At 42.2% G+C, this 19,433-nt stretch overlaps 1 protein-coding gene across 11 annotated transcripts in view; it reads left to right on the top strand.

The window, feature by feature from the left end:
* syt1a (synaptotagmin Ia) overlaps nt 1–19,433 on the top strand; it is a 118,607-nt gene that overhangs the window by 77,681 nt on the left and 21,493 nt on the right. For all 11 annotated transcript variants that reach the window (XM_069520206.1, XM_069520212.1, XM_069520203.1 and 8 more), the window contains 2 exons: nt 11,099–11,302; nt 18,044–18,216. In XM_069520206.1, coding sequence (XP_069376307.1) covers nt 11,128–11,302; nt 18,044–18,216 — 348 coding nt within the window. In that variant the 5' untranslated portion in view covers nt 11,099–11,127. The remainder of the gene's footprint in view (nt 1–11,098; nt 11,303–18,043; nt 18,217–19,433) is intronic.

The following is a 19,433-nucleotide window of genomic DNA, read 5'->3' as shown; positions in this document are numbered from 1 at the left end:
TCACAGAAAGAGGGGTGGTTCAGAGAGGCCGTGAGTCACTCTGGCCTAAAATACACCCCACCTGAATTAATTCAACACCTCTAGCAAAAAGTCTCTGAGAGGCTGAAAGTCCCACAGTCCACCCGTCATTGTCAAGTAGTAAATCAGATAAGGCAGCACATATCTAGTTCTTATGTCTCCGTACGAGTGATAGCAAGTGGCCGGAGGCATTATGTTTTCATGTTGTCTGTTCATCCATTCGTCCGTATGATCTAATCTTGTGAACACGATAACGCAAGAACGCCACGAGGGAATTTCCTTGAATTTGGTGCAAATTTTGTCGTAAGGACTCAAAGACGTTTTGATTTGATTTTGGTGTTTAAAGATCATTGTCACGCACAAAACCATTTTTACCACGTGAACACGTTACCTTTAAAACAACTCGAGAGAATCCGATCAAATTTGGCAAAAATCCCATAGACTCCCAGATTAGCTGATTGAATTTGGTCAAAGGTGAAGGTCACAGTGTCCCCTCAAGATATCTCATGTCTGCCTTTGGTGAATTCATCAACGTTGTCACTTGGACTTTGAGTGGGTCTGGAAAAAAAACTGAAATAGACTGAAACTGCACTGGTTAGTGGAGGCAAATAACCACTTGAAAGGCAACTAGTTTTTTTTTTTTAGCTCATTTGAATCACAAATCAGATGACAGGGTGGATATTTGTCTCTTCGTCAGTAGCTTAACTATTCCTTGTCTGAGGCAATGCAAGGCAACATCATCAGTAAACCTCACACACCCCACACTCTACACAGAATTAAAAGGTCAGCCGCCAAGTGTCTGGAAAGAGCACTTGAAGCGCCGTCTGTTCGAGAACAACATGAACAGCTTTGGGGACGTGTCTTTTTGACATGCGGGCGCAAAATAGAGAATGATTAAACCAACAGCAAGAAAAGACGTATAAGGAAGTGCAGTGGCTCCATCTGCTTTGTCATCTGCAACCTTAAAGCCTCTTTTTCAAACCCAAGTGTTAATGGAAGTCAAGCTCTCAGATATCCAAACATCTACTGGAGCCATCTCTTGGTATTCTGGAACAAGTAGCAGCCTTTTGCAAAGTCCCAGCATGCAATATTGCTGATTATTTGCCTTGATAATCCATGTCTGTTCCGTTATCTGCGGCCGAGCCCTGCGGGAGGCCGGTACTATAGAGGGAGGCATGAAGGAGTGGGCGGGAAGAAGAGAAAGAGAAGCTGGAGGATGGAAACTGAAAAAAATCAAAGCTACAGGACATGAGTTTTATTCTGCTTCTCCACTGAGCTGCAGCTCTCTGAGGCAAAACACATGTGTGGTTATATCCGTCCTACCATAGATGGAAAGTGGTAAAAAAAAAAAAAGGAAAAGGTCGAAATAAAGAAAGCATGAACGTGCAAATTGGTTTTATTTGCTCATTTTCTAAATGAACCTGCAGGAAGTTTTACCATATTTAATGTGGGTGCTGAACTTTGAACCCCTTCTTTAGAGAACTTGCACCAAATTAAAACGATTGTCCTGTTAGAGAGGATTATCAGCACAGTCCCTTCAACAGAGTGAACCCAGTCCCGTCTTTAACCCCTCGGAGTGAATCTATCGCTCTGCTCCAAGGGTCAGTCTGACTCCTTGACCATTAAAACCCTGTCACTCCCCCCCTCTCTGAGCCCTGTCACACAGCCAGTGGTCGTTGGGGAGATGTCCCTGTCGGCTAAACCTGGAGGCAGGCGGCGGTTGAGCAAATAGCCTCCCCCTTTATCTGTATGACTCACCTACCAGTAGTCGCACCATGGCCCCTGGCCCCTGGCCTCGCCGCCTACATCAGACTGATTCCAACAGACACGACTCCCCAGGCACTGCTATATTAGCCTCGGCCCTCAACCACCTCCCCGCTGTCCCCTGCAGCCTCGCATCCAACTAAGCACGCAACCACGGGCTAAAGGTTGCTAAATGTGGGAGGTGGTTTTTTTTTTTCAAGCTCCTTCAAACTGTATCTGTCAAACGTGAAAGAAAACCGAGAAGGTCAGCCGGCCAGCTCTGGTGTTTGAGATCTTTTGTTTGTCTAATAGAAGCGGGGGCAGAGAAACAGTGGACCATTACAGATCCCCCAGCTGCTCATGTGTGAGTAATTTGTGAGTAATGGACCTTTGATGGCCAAACTAAATAAATGCTCCAATATTAACCGGTTTGAGAAATCCTGTCAATGCTGCAGGCTTTGTTTTCTCACCCACGTCTGTCCATCACTGATTGATCCTCTAAGGATCACTGAGATGATATCTTACATGGTTTTATGTTGTTTTTTACCTCAATCATAAAATTGACAGGAAGTTTCTTGGGTCTTTCAACAAGCATCTCTCTCTTAGACCCCACTGGGTTTCACAACACTTTATTTTTCCCTCTCTCTCCCACCCTCTCATTTAGCTCCTTCCTGACCGACCCCACTTTCCTGGGGGGGGTTTGCCTCCTTAGAATGTTTGTTATGAAAATAGACTCAATGTATTCACCGACAGTTCAGGGATCAGGGGTCCCTGAGTCCATCTCTCTACCCGACAACAAGGCTGCTTTTTCTTACTTTCCTCAGTTTGTGCAAGCAGTAATTGAAAATGGGGGAATCTTTGTGCACTGGCTTAATGGAGCTGTCCTGCCCTTGCTGCAAAGCGGGGTTAATAACTTTTTTTCCACTTCCATTACCCCCTGAGATTGGCTTCAGGTGAGTAAAGAGGCTGCACTGGACATGGAGAAGTGGCCACGAGGCCTCCACTTCTCTGCTCACTGCAGGCTAGCTTCACAATCCTTTTTATGTGACTTAATATATACGTCCTCCCCCTCGTGTGTGTGGATGTGTGTGACCAGTGTCTGGAAATACTGTCCTCCAGCAAATGAGTACGTGGCAGATGGCTGCGGATACTTGACTGACAGCCTGTAATTAATGTGCCACTTCACTAACTCGTCCACTTTAACGAAGTTTAGCCAGGATGCGAGGGCTCTGCACCTGCACACATCAGTGCAACTGTGCTTTGCAGTTTAGCTTTTGGAGTTGGCTTCAATTTATTGGGCTGAATTTGTTTGATATTTGACTCGTGTTCCTGCCGTTGAGTTCTTGTTCGTGCAGCGATGACACAGACATGGGTTTGCTGCTGTTTGGCTGAAGACTGGAAACAGAGAGAAAAGAAGGAGCACAGTCAGATCTGGACTTTCAGGCTTCACGCATGAATTGTTTTCTTCTACTAGAATGACCCATCCGACTCATTAGTTTCATTTATATGCACAAAGTAAGACAGCTCTTTGCTTATGCTCCGGTTAAAGTCTTAAAAGCAGGTTGAATTGCCCTCGAGAAAAACTGTTTATCTTCTGTTGTTTGTTTCTAAAGGGAGCGAAAATGATGAATATTCCAATTCCAATATTTATTAAACTAGCACCCAGCTCCTTGGCGAAGGTAACAACCCTGTTGAGGCATGACTTTCTCATCATATCTGTGAGAGTATTAAAAGAATTGAGGATTTCATGCCAGTGTTATTAGCTAAAAACCCTGCTACCATTATCTTAAAGAGAAACTGCCATTAGCCAGATGGCATTGAAAACAAAGGCCAGACCTGAATGGCAGTCGTTCTTCTCCACGTCGTACAAATAATTAATAAAAAATCAAATGAGTCGTTATAATTGGATAATGAAATGCTCTATAAACCATGGAACCACTTAAAACTTGTGAATATGTCCCTGGTTCATTATAATGAACTTCATTCTTCTTCTGCTTGGTTTATTGTAATTAGACTGTTAGCGCTCCCTTTAGATCAAAACAAGTGTCCTTGGTTGGATTATTATGTTTTCGACATCTGTGAAGCAATCACTAACTTTCTTCTAGGGGATTCAAACCTGCAAAGAACCTATGAGCAACTTCTCACCACCACATGATCAAGACTGTCACAGTTACATAATATCCCTTCATTACTATTTCATTTATATAAAGGGACTTACAGCCTGAATCTGTAAAAACTGTATCTCTGTGTCGTGTATTTGTTTAAGACTCTGGATCAGAGTCTGCGTCGGGTTTTCTTGTTTAATCAAAGAACTTCCTCATTGATCCACACTATTGATCCCAGCACTGCGGCAGCGTTTGTGTGTCTCCTGCTGCATTTGATTGACTTTAACATCTATGCCACTAGTTTTTAAAAGACAAAAGCTCAACAGTAGCCTTTGAATTTCTCTCCGTCTCTAAATCACAGCAATTGAAAGACTTTAAATAGTGACTATTAAACAATTAGACAATTAAACATGACATATTTAAGTTGTCTCTCCCCCAATGTCAGCTGGGATCGACTCCAGCTCCATCCTGTTGTGGACAATGGATGAATGGGTCAGTTCTACTGAAGCTGAATTCTGACATTTACAAGTAACCTAGGCAGGCACCGCATTTGAACTGTGTCCATGTGTTTGTGTAATTCGTTGCGGCTTGATTGAATTTAAAGGGGGCTGTTGGGCCTTGGCGTAGGAATGTGCTCTGCTGAGTGACCGTCTACTTTTCTGTTTGATTTTATTGCCATTAGTAAGTCTTCATTAAAATCTACAATCTTTGTCCCATGGGGATATTAAAGAGTAGCTGTAATTACAAGAAATGGTTTTAAACACATGTTTTTATGTGATCTTAATTTTGATAAGCTTGAGGCTACAAGATAATAAGCATATCTATTATGCATGATGCACATACTGCATTAATCAAGATAAGAGATGTGCACATGTAGAGGTTAGGCTCTGTCTTTACTGGGGGGTCTTCTGTGTATCGAGCTATTTGGACGTAGCAACAGCAAAATCATTTTTTGATAATAAGCAGATAATAAAATGGATTTGATTGATGATTCACTGGATGATGAAGTCATGAAACCCAATGAAATGACAAGAGGGCGTTGATTTTGGCAAAAGGCTGTTTGAGTGTCTTGCGCTCCTCACTGCTCTGATTTGTGGGTTGTATTGAATTAGTTGACAAAATGGACAGTATTACTCCGGGGCTGGACAGATTTTTGGCAGCTTTGTCACCGCCTCAAACAGCGGGAGACGTGACACCAGGCGCACAGCGAGAGAGGGGTGGCCAAAACTGGAACTGGTGGGGAGCAGAGCAATCCACACGATACAGACACACTGTCCAAATCTGAAGGGAGAATGAACTTCTTTCTCTCAGCTTTAGCCCCAAATCTGTCGTGTCTGTCTTTATTCAGTCTTAAGAAACGGTGATGCTTTGGGGAAAAAATCCACTGGTGGAGAAAACTCAGAAAAAAACAAACATGAAAGGGTGATGGAGGAGATAGCTGGAAGGACAGAGGGAGGTAGAGAGCAAGGGAGCTGACCCAGTTAGAGGAAGATAGAGGTGATATGAGGGAGCTGTGTGCCAGCATAACCACTGCGGTTGGGGACCTGCTGGGCCATCTGGCGGCCCTGTAATTGGGTTGGGGTTTTACACCTGAGCGGCACACCTCCAAAGGGATGGCAGGAGCAAACAAGGAGGAAAAAGTGGAAAAAAGAGTGAAGTGGGGAATGACTGAGAAAGTTGAGAATAGGTTCCATCAATTGTTATTCCCCTACATTTGTATTTAGCTCTTTTAACTCGCATCACCCAGAGGTTACAAGATGCTTTAATGTGACGCTGCATCAGTGGAGGGGAAAGGACGAGCTGCAGCTGTAAAAGGAAATCGCAGCCATTTTGTCCAAGAACAACATTCTTTAAATCTGTCGCAGCGGTGACAGGACACATATTAACTTTGCGTCTCAGTGGATACGCAGTGTGATTACATGGCGATGACAGCCTCCGTAATGGGAAAAAAGGTCAACACAGCTCTCGGGTTTTCCATAAACATAAATAAGCACGCTCCACATCCGAGTGAGTCCGGCTCTTTGAGTGCCATGAAGCGTCGCAGACAGTAGAGATAATATGGAAGTCGTCAACGTACGCTTGAATGGGCAAGTATTCATTAAGGTGCAAAGATGAGCTGAATTAATGTTTCATTTTTGCAAGTGATGTGAGGCCTGATGCGAGAGGCATAACAGACTCCACGGGTGGTGCTCCACACACTCTGCTCGTATTTGCTCGTCTTTCATTTGACATTTTATGCAGAGATTGAGAAGCAAGCGCCTTTACCCACACTGACGGAAAATTATTTGATATCAAAGCGTCGAGCGTTTTTGAATCCAGATGCATGTCTCATTCTGCACATTAAAAGACCTCTGATTCACCAGATTGGTGTCATTTACATAAAAATCTGTGTCCACTGTCTTTTCCAAATCCCGCTCCTGTGTATATATTTACACGCCCATGGTGAAGCATCATGTGTGCATTTCTGTCCCTCACATCAGACATAAGCTCACTTGGAAATATTGAGCGAACGCACGATCAATTCTCTTTCTATAGAAGAAGCCTCCCACATGCACTCTGCAGAGCATCATTGTGCTCCTTAAAAGTCCTCTTCTGTGTTGAAGTATCTCTGTCACTGCCAAGCGTGCGTCTCAATGGCTCAGCCTCCACACTAACCTTGCAGCATCTCAAAGGGAAACCAACGTGAGGCTGCGCGAACATGGACATGCGTAGGCGTCCTTTGCAACCAAGGGGGAGGTTGAGGGGGCCAAGGTAGCCAATAGCTGCTTTGTTCAGAGCAGGAGAAGATTCACTGACACTTTTTACCCGATGTTTTATTATTCAATGACTCATGTTTTTCTTGCTTTGATTATACTTTTAGTTTTTTAACACAAGGTGCAGTTTATTTCTCTCTACAGAAGTTTTTTTTTTTTCAGCAGCAGCAGCTAAAGCCACGTGACAGGTTTGTGTCAGACGAAGATGTTGTTACAGAAGTGTTAGTAAAGTGTTAAAACCACAGCTGGAGAGAGCGGTGATTTCACAGCAAGTAGGTAACAAACATAAAGTGGTTTTAAAGTCATTCAATCAACAGTCACAGCTTCTTTTCTTTGCTGAGGTCAGCGTCAACACGAGGGTTTCAAACCACGGAAAATATAAAAGCTCATACACAACAGTACAAGGACACAACCGGGGCATCACATATAGAACAACAGAACAGTTATTAATATAGTGCAGTTGTCAAGGTGCAGACGATGAACCATTGTTATCAACAGGTGTTATGTAACCTAGCTACCATCAGCAGCAGCACTTACACTGAAGTCATAAACAGAGGAAATGATCTATAACATCAGAGGCCATACAAACACAGATATAGTCAAAAGATAGATTCTGTCTCCTGGCAACAGCTGTATTTGTTTTTATGCCTCAGTTCTATCGAGAGCCATGGCCCTTGGTTTTCAGGTTGTCCGTCTGTACTTTAGTTTGTCCGTCTGTACTTACATACACCTTGAGTCCTTGGCCACTGTCCGAAGGCAGATTGGGTTTATGTTAATTGGATGTGTATGACCGTATGTGTGAGTGTCAGATTGAATGGTTGTCTGTCTCTGTGTGTTGGTCCAACGATACACGGTGACCTGTCCAGGGCCTCGACAGACACGGATGTAAACGCACATCCGGTCTCCAGGTGCTTCTTTTTCTGTTTTTGACGAGAACCCTCGACAAGGCCCCCCCTTCATCTCACCCTTCATTCGAGAAGCAACCAGTCCAGCCTCGACGGGTGGCTCTCGGTTCAGAACTTCCAGCTGTGTTCAGACGAGTGCCTGGCAAAGCTCACGGCACTACAGAGAAGCTTTCAAGCTCCATGTTGTCACTACCTCTGCACTGGACCGAGGGGGGGGGGGGGGGGGCTTGGTTTCTTACAACCAATCAGCTCATCCTGCTGATTTGTTGGGCCTCTCTTGTTAATTGTCCCAGCGAGCGGCTCTGCTGCTGTTGGCCTGCAGAACTGACATCCACATACATTGTTCGGATAGGTTTTTTAATTTTTACACCATTTGCTGACGTCAGAATTGTTTGGTTTTAAACATCCCCTCTACGAAAAAGAAATAGAAAATAAAATTAACAAAATGCTCTAATGAAATTCAATGTCGATAATCAAATTTGTTTTTGCCACTCTTCTCTAAACTGGTGGGAAGAAAGGTCATTGCCGTCTTTCTAATTAAAGCGCTCCTCGTCGTTCTGTGTGATTTCTGTTTGCAAACCTCGGTTTTCTTATAATTGGGAACCTGCAGTAATTTAACCAGTTTCAATTATGTGAGCTTCCCACAAAAGAGAAAACCAGGAGAGAAAACTATAAACCAAGTGACAGCAGAGTCTGTTTATCTGTATATATACAGTGAGTGCTTCAAAGTTGTGGAAATGTTCAGTAGAATCACTTCAGCTCATGTTTTTGTGTTGCCGGTCATGACTGAGGATTCACTGAATGTGTTTGGGGATTACGTCTCTATCTGTGGCTCCCTGCCTCCTCTCCAGTCGGTGTTTGTAAATGACTTTGAATAATATTACTGCCTCTGGTTCTTTGATGCTCTTTATTCCTCTCGTCTGAACGTGTGATTTCTGTTGTACATCACATCCTGATGTGTGATGTGTGTTCGACACAGTATTAAGATGTTTAGGTGTGGAAACATGCAGCCCTGACTCCAGTTGCTCATGTTGTTCTCTGTTCATACTATCGGTGGTGACACTAAAAGTTTGACGTCTGATAAGTTTTATAACTTTTTATTATTCACTGTTTGTTTGATGTAGAGATGAAGTGGTCGCTGTCCGTGGTGCTGAATCAGAGATAGTTCCCATGTGCTATCAGAGAAAAAACAATTCTTTGATGAATATGTGGATCAATACACAGAAAATAAAACAGTGGACTATACTGTCTTGTTCCACGTACAATTTCCATAATTACTGTATATTCAGTATGAATGTAGCAGTTTGTTTTCTCTTGTAACACAAAGTTAATCTAGACCTTAAATCCCAACTAAACTTTAGATAAACAAGAAAAGAAATCCCAGTCATGAGGCTTATCTGGGATGATCATAACCCAGTCCCAGCTCACATGATAAATACAAGTATCCGGGATACTTATGACCGTGTGCTGTTTGTACAGTTGTCCACTTCGGCCGGTGTCGTGCTGGTACTGCCACTGCAAAGAACCAATTGGTAGTGAGCCATGCCGTATGAGTAGGGCATCATTTTACCGGCTGTGTGTCACAGTTGAACCTGTCGAGACAAAGATGATCAGTGATCAGATGTATGCACCAGTGTCCCGGTTACTAACAGAGTACTTCGGTTTCTTAAACTCTGGGATAAGGTCTTATCTAGGTCACTGAAGTGGAAACCAGCCTCTCTGATGATCAGTTTTGTTTGGACGAAGTTTGTTTTGAAATTCCAGATTGTGGTTGTGGCGCGAGTCTCAGCGGTAGTGGCAATAAGCTATTTCAGAGAAACAGTGATGTGGCTGGAAGATTGAGTTACCACATCAGCTGGGGAAATCTCAAAGAGTACAGAGGATGCAGTTACTACTTGCTAACTGCTAACAGTCGATCGTTTTCCTTCCATGATGTGATTGCGAAGCGGATTGTCGTCATCACCTGAGTGAATGAAACGGGTTCTTTTCTCCACACATTGCCTCGCTGCACTTGTAAACTTAATTCGATGCATTCGAGGAAACGCGAATCAGAACTCAGCTCTCTGAAGCTCCGGTCTTTTGTGTTTTTAAAGATTATATTAGAACGAATAGCCACCGCCTCATTTAGTTCTCATCCCTTTGAGGTTCAGTTAAGAATATAATCGGAGGCCATTCTCAGGGTTGCATTTGGATTTTTTCAATTACATCCAAACCTTAAACAGCGTATCAGCACCAGCACTATAAATGGGAAAATATGAGTTGGGTTGTACAATTGAGGAGAATTAGGCCAACAACCTTCACTGTGCACTGGTGGAAAAAAGCTCTACAACTATAGTGTGCCATTATCCTCTCGTATCGCTATGGTGACAGAAGCAAATTACAACCTGCACGGATAAAGTGGACAATAAATAGTTCCTCTCTGCAGCAGAATTGTTAGAGCGCTGCGGCGTGGCCCGACTGTCATATGTCAAGATTGTAAAACGTCTACGTAACTGTCAGTTCTGTAGTGATAAATGAAAACACAATGCAGTTACTGCTTCTCAAAAAAAAAAAAGGTTTTGAGCTGTTGGTCATTCAATACAAGGAATTGATCAGTTTGAGCTTCTGGTAACTAAGATGAGTATTTTGAATTAAGAGATGATTTATCAGGTGATAAATCGATCGTTAGTTTGCAGCCCTATATGTTGAAATTGTGATTTAGAGCATGTTTATGCTATGTGTATGGAGTTTATGTCTTGGTGCTTATAATACCATAAATCCATAAAGTCGTTAGTGTCACAGTAATATATTGTAAGTGTCTCCTTTTGTTCTCCTGAGGCAGCATTGAAATAAAGTGGAACCTTCATGTGGAACCAACTCCCCACAGTGAATGAAAATGACTGAGGCTGCTGCTGCGATGTACAGTACATTACACTGCACAGTCATGATCACGTGACCGCGTACACACAGCGGAACGTGGCTGCAATTTGTGTTCAATCATTTTACACTTGACTTTTCGGCCATTTTATGAATATCCACTGGGTGCACGTAGCGCACTGTACGTTTTCCATAAGGGTGTGATTATGTGAATTGAGACAAAGCCCAGGTTAACACCAGAGATAGTTTCCTTCTCCTCCCTCACAAAAAGCGCCTGTATGTAAAGTAAACACACCTGCTGTATATAAAGAGCTCCGCGTGATAAGAGTCCACTTGTAATCTTGTCTGCTCTTATCTACTGTACTTTGGGTCGACTTGTGTAAGCACAGATTCAATTAAACCAGTCACAGAGATTTACTGCCTGTGTTGTACAGGAGTGATGAATAATAATTGTAGCTCGGCTCTGTGATGTTAATCTAGAGTTTAAGCATGACTGAGTAGCTTTGTTCTGAATTCGGTGCACTGGCCAATTCATTGTGGACCCCAGCTGATGTTTACTCAGGCTGAGCCAGCAGCTGCTCACACGCTCTGCCTCAACTCAGTCATATGATGAGGCCCGCTGACATGCATCTGTGACAGGAAGTAAAAAAAAACAAACAGAAAAACTAACACCCCCCCCCCCTTCCGTCTCCTCTTCCCCTCTTCTCCTCTTGTCCAGCATCTGCCTGGCTGCCCAGCATCGTCAAGATGAATGAGAGTCGAAGGGAAGCGCTGGCGGCGGCGGCGCCCATGGCCACCACCGCCTCCTCCTCCACGGCTGGCTCCAACACCACCAACATGGCCGGCCCCGACACCGGCGAGAAGGACGAGGCCTTTTCCAAGCTGAAGGACAAGTTCATGAATGAGCTGAACAAAATCCCCTGTAAGTGCGTTTCACCTTCTCCTCAGCCAGTTAGACATCAGCTTCTATTCTAGTTCGGTGTTTTATCTTTGGGTTTGTGTGTTGGACAAAACTAAGATTTTCGGTTCTGGGAAAATTGTGACAGAAATGTTTCACCGTTACTTTGCCAACATTTTGACGACAAAGCAGAGAATTAATCCCAAAACTTAATTAGAAGAGCTCTCGGCGAGTGCATACCTCTGCCAAGGCTAACGTCCTATCTTGCCACGTTAAAGAAAGTGGAAAAGACATTTCTGGTTCCGCCTGGACCTGCACCAAAATTTAATGGGTTCTTCCTTGGGTCATGCTGTAGCCCTGCAGAAAAAAATTTGGTTCAGTAGTTTTTGAGAAATCCTGCTTAGAGTCAGACACCTTGCTGGACTCAACCGGCAGAACAATTAATAATGAAACAGAAAGTAGTTTCAGTTAGTTTGAAGCCCAGAAAACTTTTAATCCATGATGTGTTTTCTGCCAACACTGGCATTTTATTCAAAGAATAAACTGTGAAGCTCAAACCAAGAAACTATTCAGAATGTGAACCGTTTATGGCGAACGGGAGACGAAGTCTTGGCCTAGATATCCACAGTCTGCGCCCCCAGAGGCTAATTTCATCTTTAGATGATAAGCATGTTTGAAGCTTTTCTATTTTTCAAACTCTGAAATTGAATAACTTCAAGAACAACCCTAAAACATAGACACTTGAAAAAACACCCATGGGAATTGTGCATTCAGTATTTTAATTTAATTTCAGTGCATTGTTTACTACCACAAATGTTTTTATCAGTAGGTTTGTATAATTATCCTTCTTCTGGTGAAGGACAATGAAAATGAATCCATCAGAAGCCATTCAATGGATTCATCGTGATCCTGGTGGAACCGTGACTGAAAGAAATGATTCAACTCTGTGACGCACAAAAAACCTGCGTATGTCAGACGTGACATTTTGACAAAGAGTCCCTGAAAATCGAGGAGACTAATGACTTATCCCAGCTTTTGTTTTGTGGCCTCTGAGTCAAACTTGTAAAAACAAATTCAAGTATTTAATGACTCAGATGGAAATTTCTCACTAAATCATCTTGTGAAAGAAGTAATAACAACACTCGACGAGGAAAACAAACATCTGGCAACAATAATTTAAGTGTTTGGCAGAATAAAATTTGTGCGGCAGCTTCTATTATTTCTTGTTTTTCTATCTCACTTATGCTTTTAGTCAAAATTGTCTCTTCTGTTCTGTTTAATGCAACATGTTCTGCCTTTTTATCACCAAATCCTTCCATGTCCACATTAGAATTTTAGTATATGGCGGTGCCTGTAAAGCGCTGCCTGCAGATCCAAAGATTTTTTGCATTCAGCTGAAATCTAAATATAGATATATCCACAGGCTCATGTGGAAGTAATTTTTGCAACAGGAAATGACTCCTGTGGAAGAGAGAAGTCCTGTTTCTCCAGCAAATGACAGCACTCGTCATATTCCCGCTTTCCAGAGATCTAATAGCTCAGGAAGGCAGTAAGAAGAGAAATTCTGTCTTCCACAGAGGGAGATTTATTTCCACCAGGTAACATATTTACTAAAATAAAAGCCCTATTTTTTATTCATACAGCTTCTGGCGATATCTAGTGAGCCTCATATCCATGTGGACTCGATGGAAAACAGCAATACATCTCCATCTTGAATGCGTGCTGTGGATAAACAAACAGGATCTACTCTTTTCTTTATTGTGTTTGTATGGAGACGCTGAGGTTGACGTCCCCTTTGGCTTCACACTGAATGTCTGTCATTGAGACGTAGCGCTATTCCCGCCGCATCCAGCCCAGAGCCTGACAACACAATCTTTAGAGCCAGAGCAGACGATTCATTATCGCTTCCAAGTCATGACATCGTAATCTGGAGGACTAGATTGGTCTTCTTTTGTGTTTCACAGGCAGAAAAGTTCTGTGAGATCATCCCCCAAAAAAAGCCTGTCCATTATTCAGAGTCTTAAATTACTGTTTTCTCAACCTGGCCCCTTCAATCAGAAGCCGTGTGTCTACTCCCTGGTGCTGCTAAGCTGATGATGAATGCTCGTCGCCTTGTTTACTCTGTGGAATATCGATACCGTCTGGAGAAAGTCAGGTAGCAGGTAATAAGAAATAGAGGAATAGAGGAGAAGCTGCACAGTCACAGACTCTGCCGCTGTTACAGGAGGTTTTTCTTTCAGGCTCATGACCCAGTTTGATGTTTCAGGCTGTCAGCATGGAGCCGTCACGTCAACCAAACCTATTTCTGAATTTCTGTGCATAAAGATCTGGAGGTTTGTCGCGTCTGCCACATCTGTTGGTGAATCTCTCCAGCGTGAGAAACGACAAATTGAACGTGTTCCTTTATATTTTAGGTATTCTAACCACGTTTCAAGGAAGTTTCTCTCAAAAATATGTTTGGAGAGGTTTATTTTGAACAGTTCATGACCTCTGGAAATTAAATTTTAACATAAACACACACCTCAAACAAAGTGAGTCCAGTAAAAGCTCCTTACTAAGATTGTGTAACATATGAACAACGTTAAAAGACGTAGAGAAAAATACCCGAACCCAGAGGCAGGAAGTGAGAAACGATAGATTCGAGTAATAATGTTGTTGCACAAAGTGTGTTTTTGATTCCTTCAGGAAACCAAACAAAGCCTTCTGATCAATTTGTGAATAATTCAGCCTTTCACACACACACACACATTTGGTGTAATCGCACTAAACCATATTGTTACTTCTCACTGAGCAGGTTGCCTCCAAGGAAACCAGTGCATTGAATTTCTAAGTAAGTTTTCTAAACACCCAAGGCTTTACTTCCCAATAACAATTAACCTCTGAACACAGAGGCTGTTTGATCCATGACTGCCGGCTCCGACAGCCATTACTCAAAATAACACAAGCCGTTGACATTTCAGAGAAATAAATAATGCTCTCTTCTTTTTCCTTTTTTTTTAATCAGAGGTTTTTTACGCATTTAAAAACCAAATGCACTCTTTAACATTTAAAATGCTGCAAAAGAAATTCTTTAATCAGTCTTTGCACAAAGTAATAAGTTTGAGTTTCTTCAAACGGAAAGAACTGTGAGTAAGAACACTTAAAAAAACTGGTACAGTTCTTGTTTTTTCAACAGACAGCAGGTTCAGTCTGTTTTTTAGTTTATCTGCTTTACTTTTCTTCAGAAAGGACAATCGATGTGTCTCTGTCTCAGGCATTTATCCACATCAATTGTCGCGAATCCATTTCCTGCACTGTTAATGTTGCCCCACTTCAAACTTAAAGAATTCCTGCAAATGCTTTGATGGAGCTGCATTTTATAGAATAGAGACTAGAAATAGCAAACGTATGTGATAAGTGTTGAATGCAGGGTTGTGCTGCTTGGGTGGTAAAGCCTCAGGATCTTGTTGTGGCAGATGAATGGGACCGGGAAGCTTCGTCCAACAAACAAACACTTACACAAACGCAGAGATAGAAACAGAAGGAAGAAGAAAACTGGCAAAGCTGGCTTCTTAACAATCCAACTAAATAACAAAGTTCCTGTGACATTTTAAACTAAAGCTTGTTTGGCATGAAAAGAGAAACTCACAAGTTTTCATTGTCATTAGCTCTCAATTACTTTATGACAACTCCTTGTCACACATAGTTGGAAGAAGCTCCCTGCACCATATTGTTTGCTTAAATGGGCCACGGGGCTGAAAGGGCACAGACACAGTGTTGCTCTCATAGGCATAACAAGATATAATGTCAAGGTTAATTGACCAACAGAGTCCTGTCACATTGGATTAGTGTGGGCTGCTGCTGGAAGTCGATACAACCCAGATGCAGTATTACACACATGCACACACACACACACACACACACACATAAAACACTACATGTTTAAATGCATCCATAGAGCTCCATTCTGTATAAATCACAGTTTAAAAGCAATGAAATCTAGAATTCATCTTAAAATGTTGGACACAATTTGTGTTGAGCTGGACGACAGCACCACACATATGTAAGAATGACTCACACACGTGTCATGAGTTTGTTGGAAGGACACAAAACGTCAGCCGGTGAATTTTGACTTTTTCCCATATATGCTGAGGTTGCTTCTGTTTGACCCCCTCGGCTCAAAACCGATATCCGATAAGCTCCTTTCTGAGAATCTAAAACCCGGCAGCCTGGTGCATCAGAGCCAAAATCAGATTTCAGCTTTTGCAGAGAATGAAATTTCCTCTTCCGCCCGCTGCAGTAAATAAAGATCTGTCATTTAAAACTCTGTGATGGTGTTTGTCAGTGCAGATAAAGGTCCAGTGTGAAGCATCAAGGAGGATCTGAGGCAGGAATGGAACATAATAATCATAATTACGTTTTCAGTAGTGTTATTATTTCTATATATAAGAATGAGGCAGACGCCATGTTGTGCCTCCATGTTTCTACAACAGTGACTCTAGAGAGGACGTCTGTACGTCACCTGAAGCCACAGTGGATTCAAACAAAGCTTTTACACCAGGTTCAGCTTTAAAATATAAAACATTGTGGTGCAATGATATTCTGTGGGGTCTGTGGCCAAAGCAACATTAAAGTTTTGATTTCAAATACGCTGAGCTCCGTTATCCACGTCCAGAGGGTTAATGACAATAACTGGAGGGTAAAAATGTGTTTTATTTATATAAATAACTTTAAAAAACTGTTGCAGAGACCAGTGTGAAACATTAAGCTGCAGCATTGAAGACGGGCGTATCACCAGTCCACGGTATGTCGTTCTTACATCGTGTAAAGTTTTTGAAGGCTGCTCGTTGTCACAGCGCTCAAAAGTGATTTGGGCCTTGAGGAGCAGCGCACGTGAATTACATGAAGCGCAGCCCGCCCATTAAGAGAAATTCCGTTTTCCATGCCGTGTCACATGGCGGAACGAGTGATAAGTGCTGCGAGTTGACGTGCGGGTCCCTCTCGCTCTTTCTTTCACTTCCTCGCTCTATTTCTCTCTGGAGAAAAGACACTCACACAATGTAGTTAATTAGGGGAGGCTTTTATTGCTTTCTGGGACTCAGGTTCCGTTAATTAAGGAACACACGAGTGCCTTTCACTGGAAGACGTGCACTTGATGAATAAGATAAGGGCCCGGTTCATGCATTGATTTCTACTGTAGCCGCTTTCCGTCGGGGGGCTCTGAGCTCCGATGATTGACTGTAGAGTCACATAAGCATTTCAAGGTAATCAAACTTTATATTAAACTGTATATTTATTTTGACTTCTGTTCATCTGAGCCTCTTTATGAAATTAAAAAAAAAATCAGATCCTCTAGGGAGGTGATGCTTATCGCTGTGGTTTGTCAGCTTGAAAAACATATCATTGGAAAAAGATTAACACCATGGTTTCTAAAGGATCATTAGGCCAATGTCACACTATGCTTTAGCCCGAATTTCCTGATTTGTTATAAAAAATTGTGAAAGGATGAAAATGTGACATTTTAAATGAATCAATGATTAAATACAGACACAAGAAAGTATTTTAAAAAGAAATAAGAATCTTAAGATTTACAAATCCTCAGGAGGATTTCAGTCTCTTTTTATGTCGTCAAAAGTTTAAATCCGCACCAACTCTGGCACCTTGTTTTTTCGTGGCTCATCCAGAGTCACCTCCATTAGCTGCACCGCCCCGAGGCCAAAGCTGTAGATCCGTAAAGTTATTTGAGAGCATCACTCACGGTTTCTCCTCAGAGGACAGTGCTTATTGATCGTGTCAACACACCATTGATTTTTCTCCTCTCTCCCTCCCTGGACCCTGGCGAAGGAACCTCAGCTGAATGCTGCTGAACAAAACCCCACAAAGATGGACTGTGAAATATTTTTCCGTTTGTGATGGCGTTTTTTATTTATTTTTTTATTTTTTTATGTTTTATGTTATGGGTTTGTTTGTTTAACCTGAGATTCACGTCTGCTGAGTTAAATAAAGGATCGATTATTATGTCTTTTTCATTATTATTACTTTTTGCCGTCTCTTATGTAGTTAGATAACAACCCACTTATTCCTCCATGGTTATTTGTGTGTACCTTCTCTTTAACGTCCTCCTGACTGACTTTTAAATGTTTTTATTTAACCTCTGATTAGTCTGAGCAGCTCAGCCTTTCACGAAAGTTTTTGTCCATAACTTTAGTCTTTAATTTCAACAGAAAACATTTCCAAGCTTTTTCTTTACACAGTAATTTCAGAGCGTGTGAACACAACACGTCAAACTTCACCGAACCCATTTGTTTTCGCTGCATCCTTGACTTTCACGGTCGTACCTCTCAAACACACGCCCTGCAGAATGACCGCTGCTCCCGGCCCCGGCGAGCGCCGTGCTGCCGATGATTTCCGTGAAGGTGTCAGCTGTCTGAGCATCTTTTGTTTAAATGGCAAGTGGAAAATGCCAACATCTGTTGCTTCCACTAAATTGGCTGGAGCTGTTCAGTCGGGTCTTGTCCCACCAGTCAGCACCGATCGTTAAGTCTGCCACTTCTTGATGGGCCCGGGCTCTGGCTCCGGTGCTTGTCCGGCATGCCAACTCTGCCCGCACGCACGTTTCCCTGCTTTTATCTCACCTGTCAGATTCTATAATCGCTGCTTTTGTGCAACTTTGGTTCAAATGCTGCTTTGGCCAATTTCACTGAAATCTGCTTCTCCTCTCAGCAGTGGTTTTCTCTCAGAAGTCTAATCCCTCTTCTTCCTCTTTCCTTTTTTTTTTGTCACCAGTGCCATCATGGGCCATCGTCTCCATCGCCTTCGTGGCGATCATCCTGGTGTTAGCGTGCTGCTTCTGCATCTGCAAAAAGTGGATATTCAAGAAGAAAAACAAAAAGAAGGGCAAAGACAAGGGCAAAAACGCCATCAACATGATGGACGTGAAGGATGGAGCCAAAACCGAGGTAACAACTTTGAACTACTGTTGCTTAAAACGGAAAAAAAGAACCGTTCCCGTACTCGCTAATTTAATCACGTTCTTTTGTTTAATCCTGTTTGCATGACGTTTTGCTAAAATCTTAATTTATCCGTTCAGAATTAATATAATTTTAATTATTTTAATGTGATACGGTGCCAGATTAGATTTTTGAAATGTATTATTGTGCGATGGCTGACTCTTGACTGTATGTATTTTGTTCATATTATTTATTCATTACTGCCAAACAGATAGTTAAAGTGCGATTTATTATATTTGATTGAATTAAAAACAAATCAAGTCTAATTACAGGAGACGTAATGGAAGTCATTTAAATGGCTTCAGATTGAAGAGAGAGTTTCTCTTCTTTTTTTTATTTTTATCTCCTACTTTTGGTTCCTGTGAGTGTTTTCTTTTCGGGTCACATGAGGACCTGCTCTCTTGTTGAAGAGAGTGAGGAGCGTTTGCCGTGTAATGAAGTGGTATCCACCCAGAGAAATGACATCAGCAAACCATAAACCAACAGGAGGAAATTTAATTGAACCGTTTCGAACTCTGACGCTTCAAATGCGTCAGCGGCAGAGCGTCACTACGTCACAGGACCTCAGTTATCACAGGTGGATCGGAAGAAAAGACACTGACAATGTTTTTATATTTTAATTGACTTAGTTGTTGTAGAAGAAAACATCAATTGAGACTTTATTGAAACTCATTTATTCTCGTAACAGAAAACAACCAGCAAGGTAATTCAGACAGCGGCAGAGAAGATGTTTTTCAATTAATTAAGACCTCATTTATCGGTCACTAATCTCTGCCGAGGCAAAGCGGTCATTTCTCCTGGTGTGCCCAGACTCTGGTGTGTTAACTCCTGTGTGTGGTTGTTTTAATTTGTGTTTCTTCCTTCTATGTCCTCCTTATCTGTGTTGTGTCTGATGACTGTTCGGGATGGTCACTGGCGGTAGGTTCCCAATTGCTGTTGGATCTTCTTAAGCCTGCTGCTCTGACGTTTTCTTATAGCCTCTTGACAACAACTTACTCCTGTAGAACCAAATATATGTAACTATGCACACAGTACATGTATATCTACTGTATATATGTGTGTACAACCTGCATATGCACATATATATGTTTGAAAGAAACACTGGGTGCGCATTGACAAGGTTGAACCACACTGATTTTTGTGCCAAGCTGAAGTCTCCTGCCTTT

Source organism: Paralichthys olivaceus, chromosome 23 (assembly GCF_024713975.1).
Source record: "Paralichthys olivaceus isolate ysfri-2021 chromosome 23, ASM2471397v2, whole genome shotgun sequence".
NCBI classification, from domain to species: domain Eukaryota; kingdom Metazoa; phylum Chordata; class Actinopteri; order Pleuronectiformes; family Paralichthyidae; genus Paralichthys; species Paralichthys olivaceus.
The sequence above is the reverse complement of the archived record's forward strand: the minus strand, read 5'-3'. Positions and strand labels throughout refer to the sequence as shown.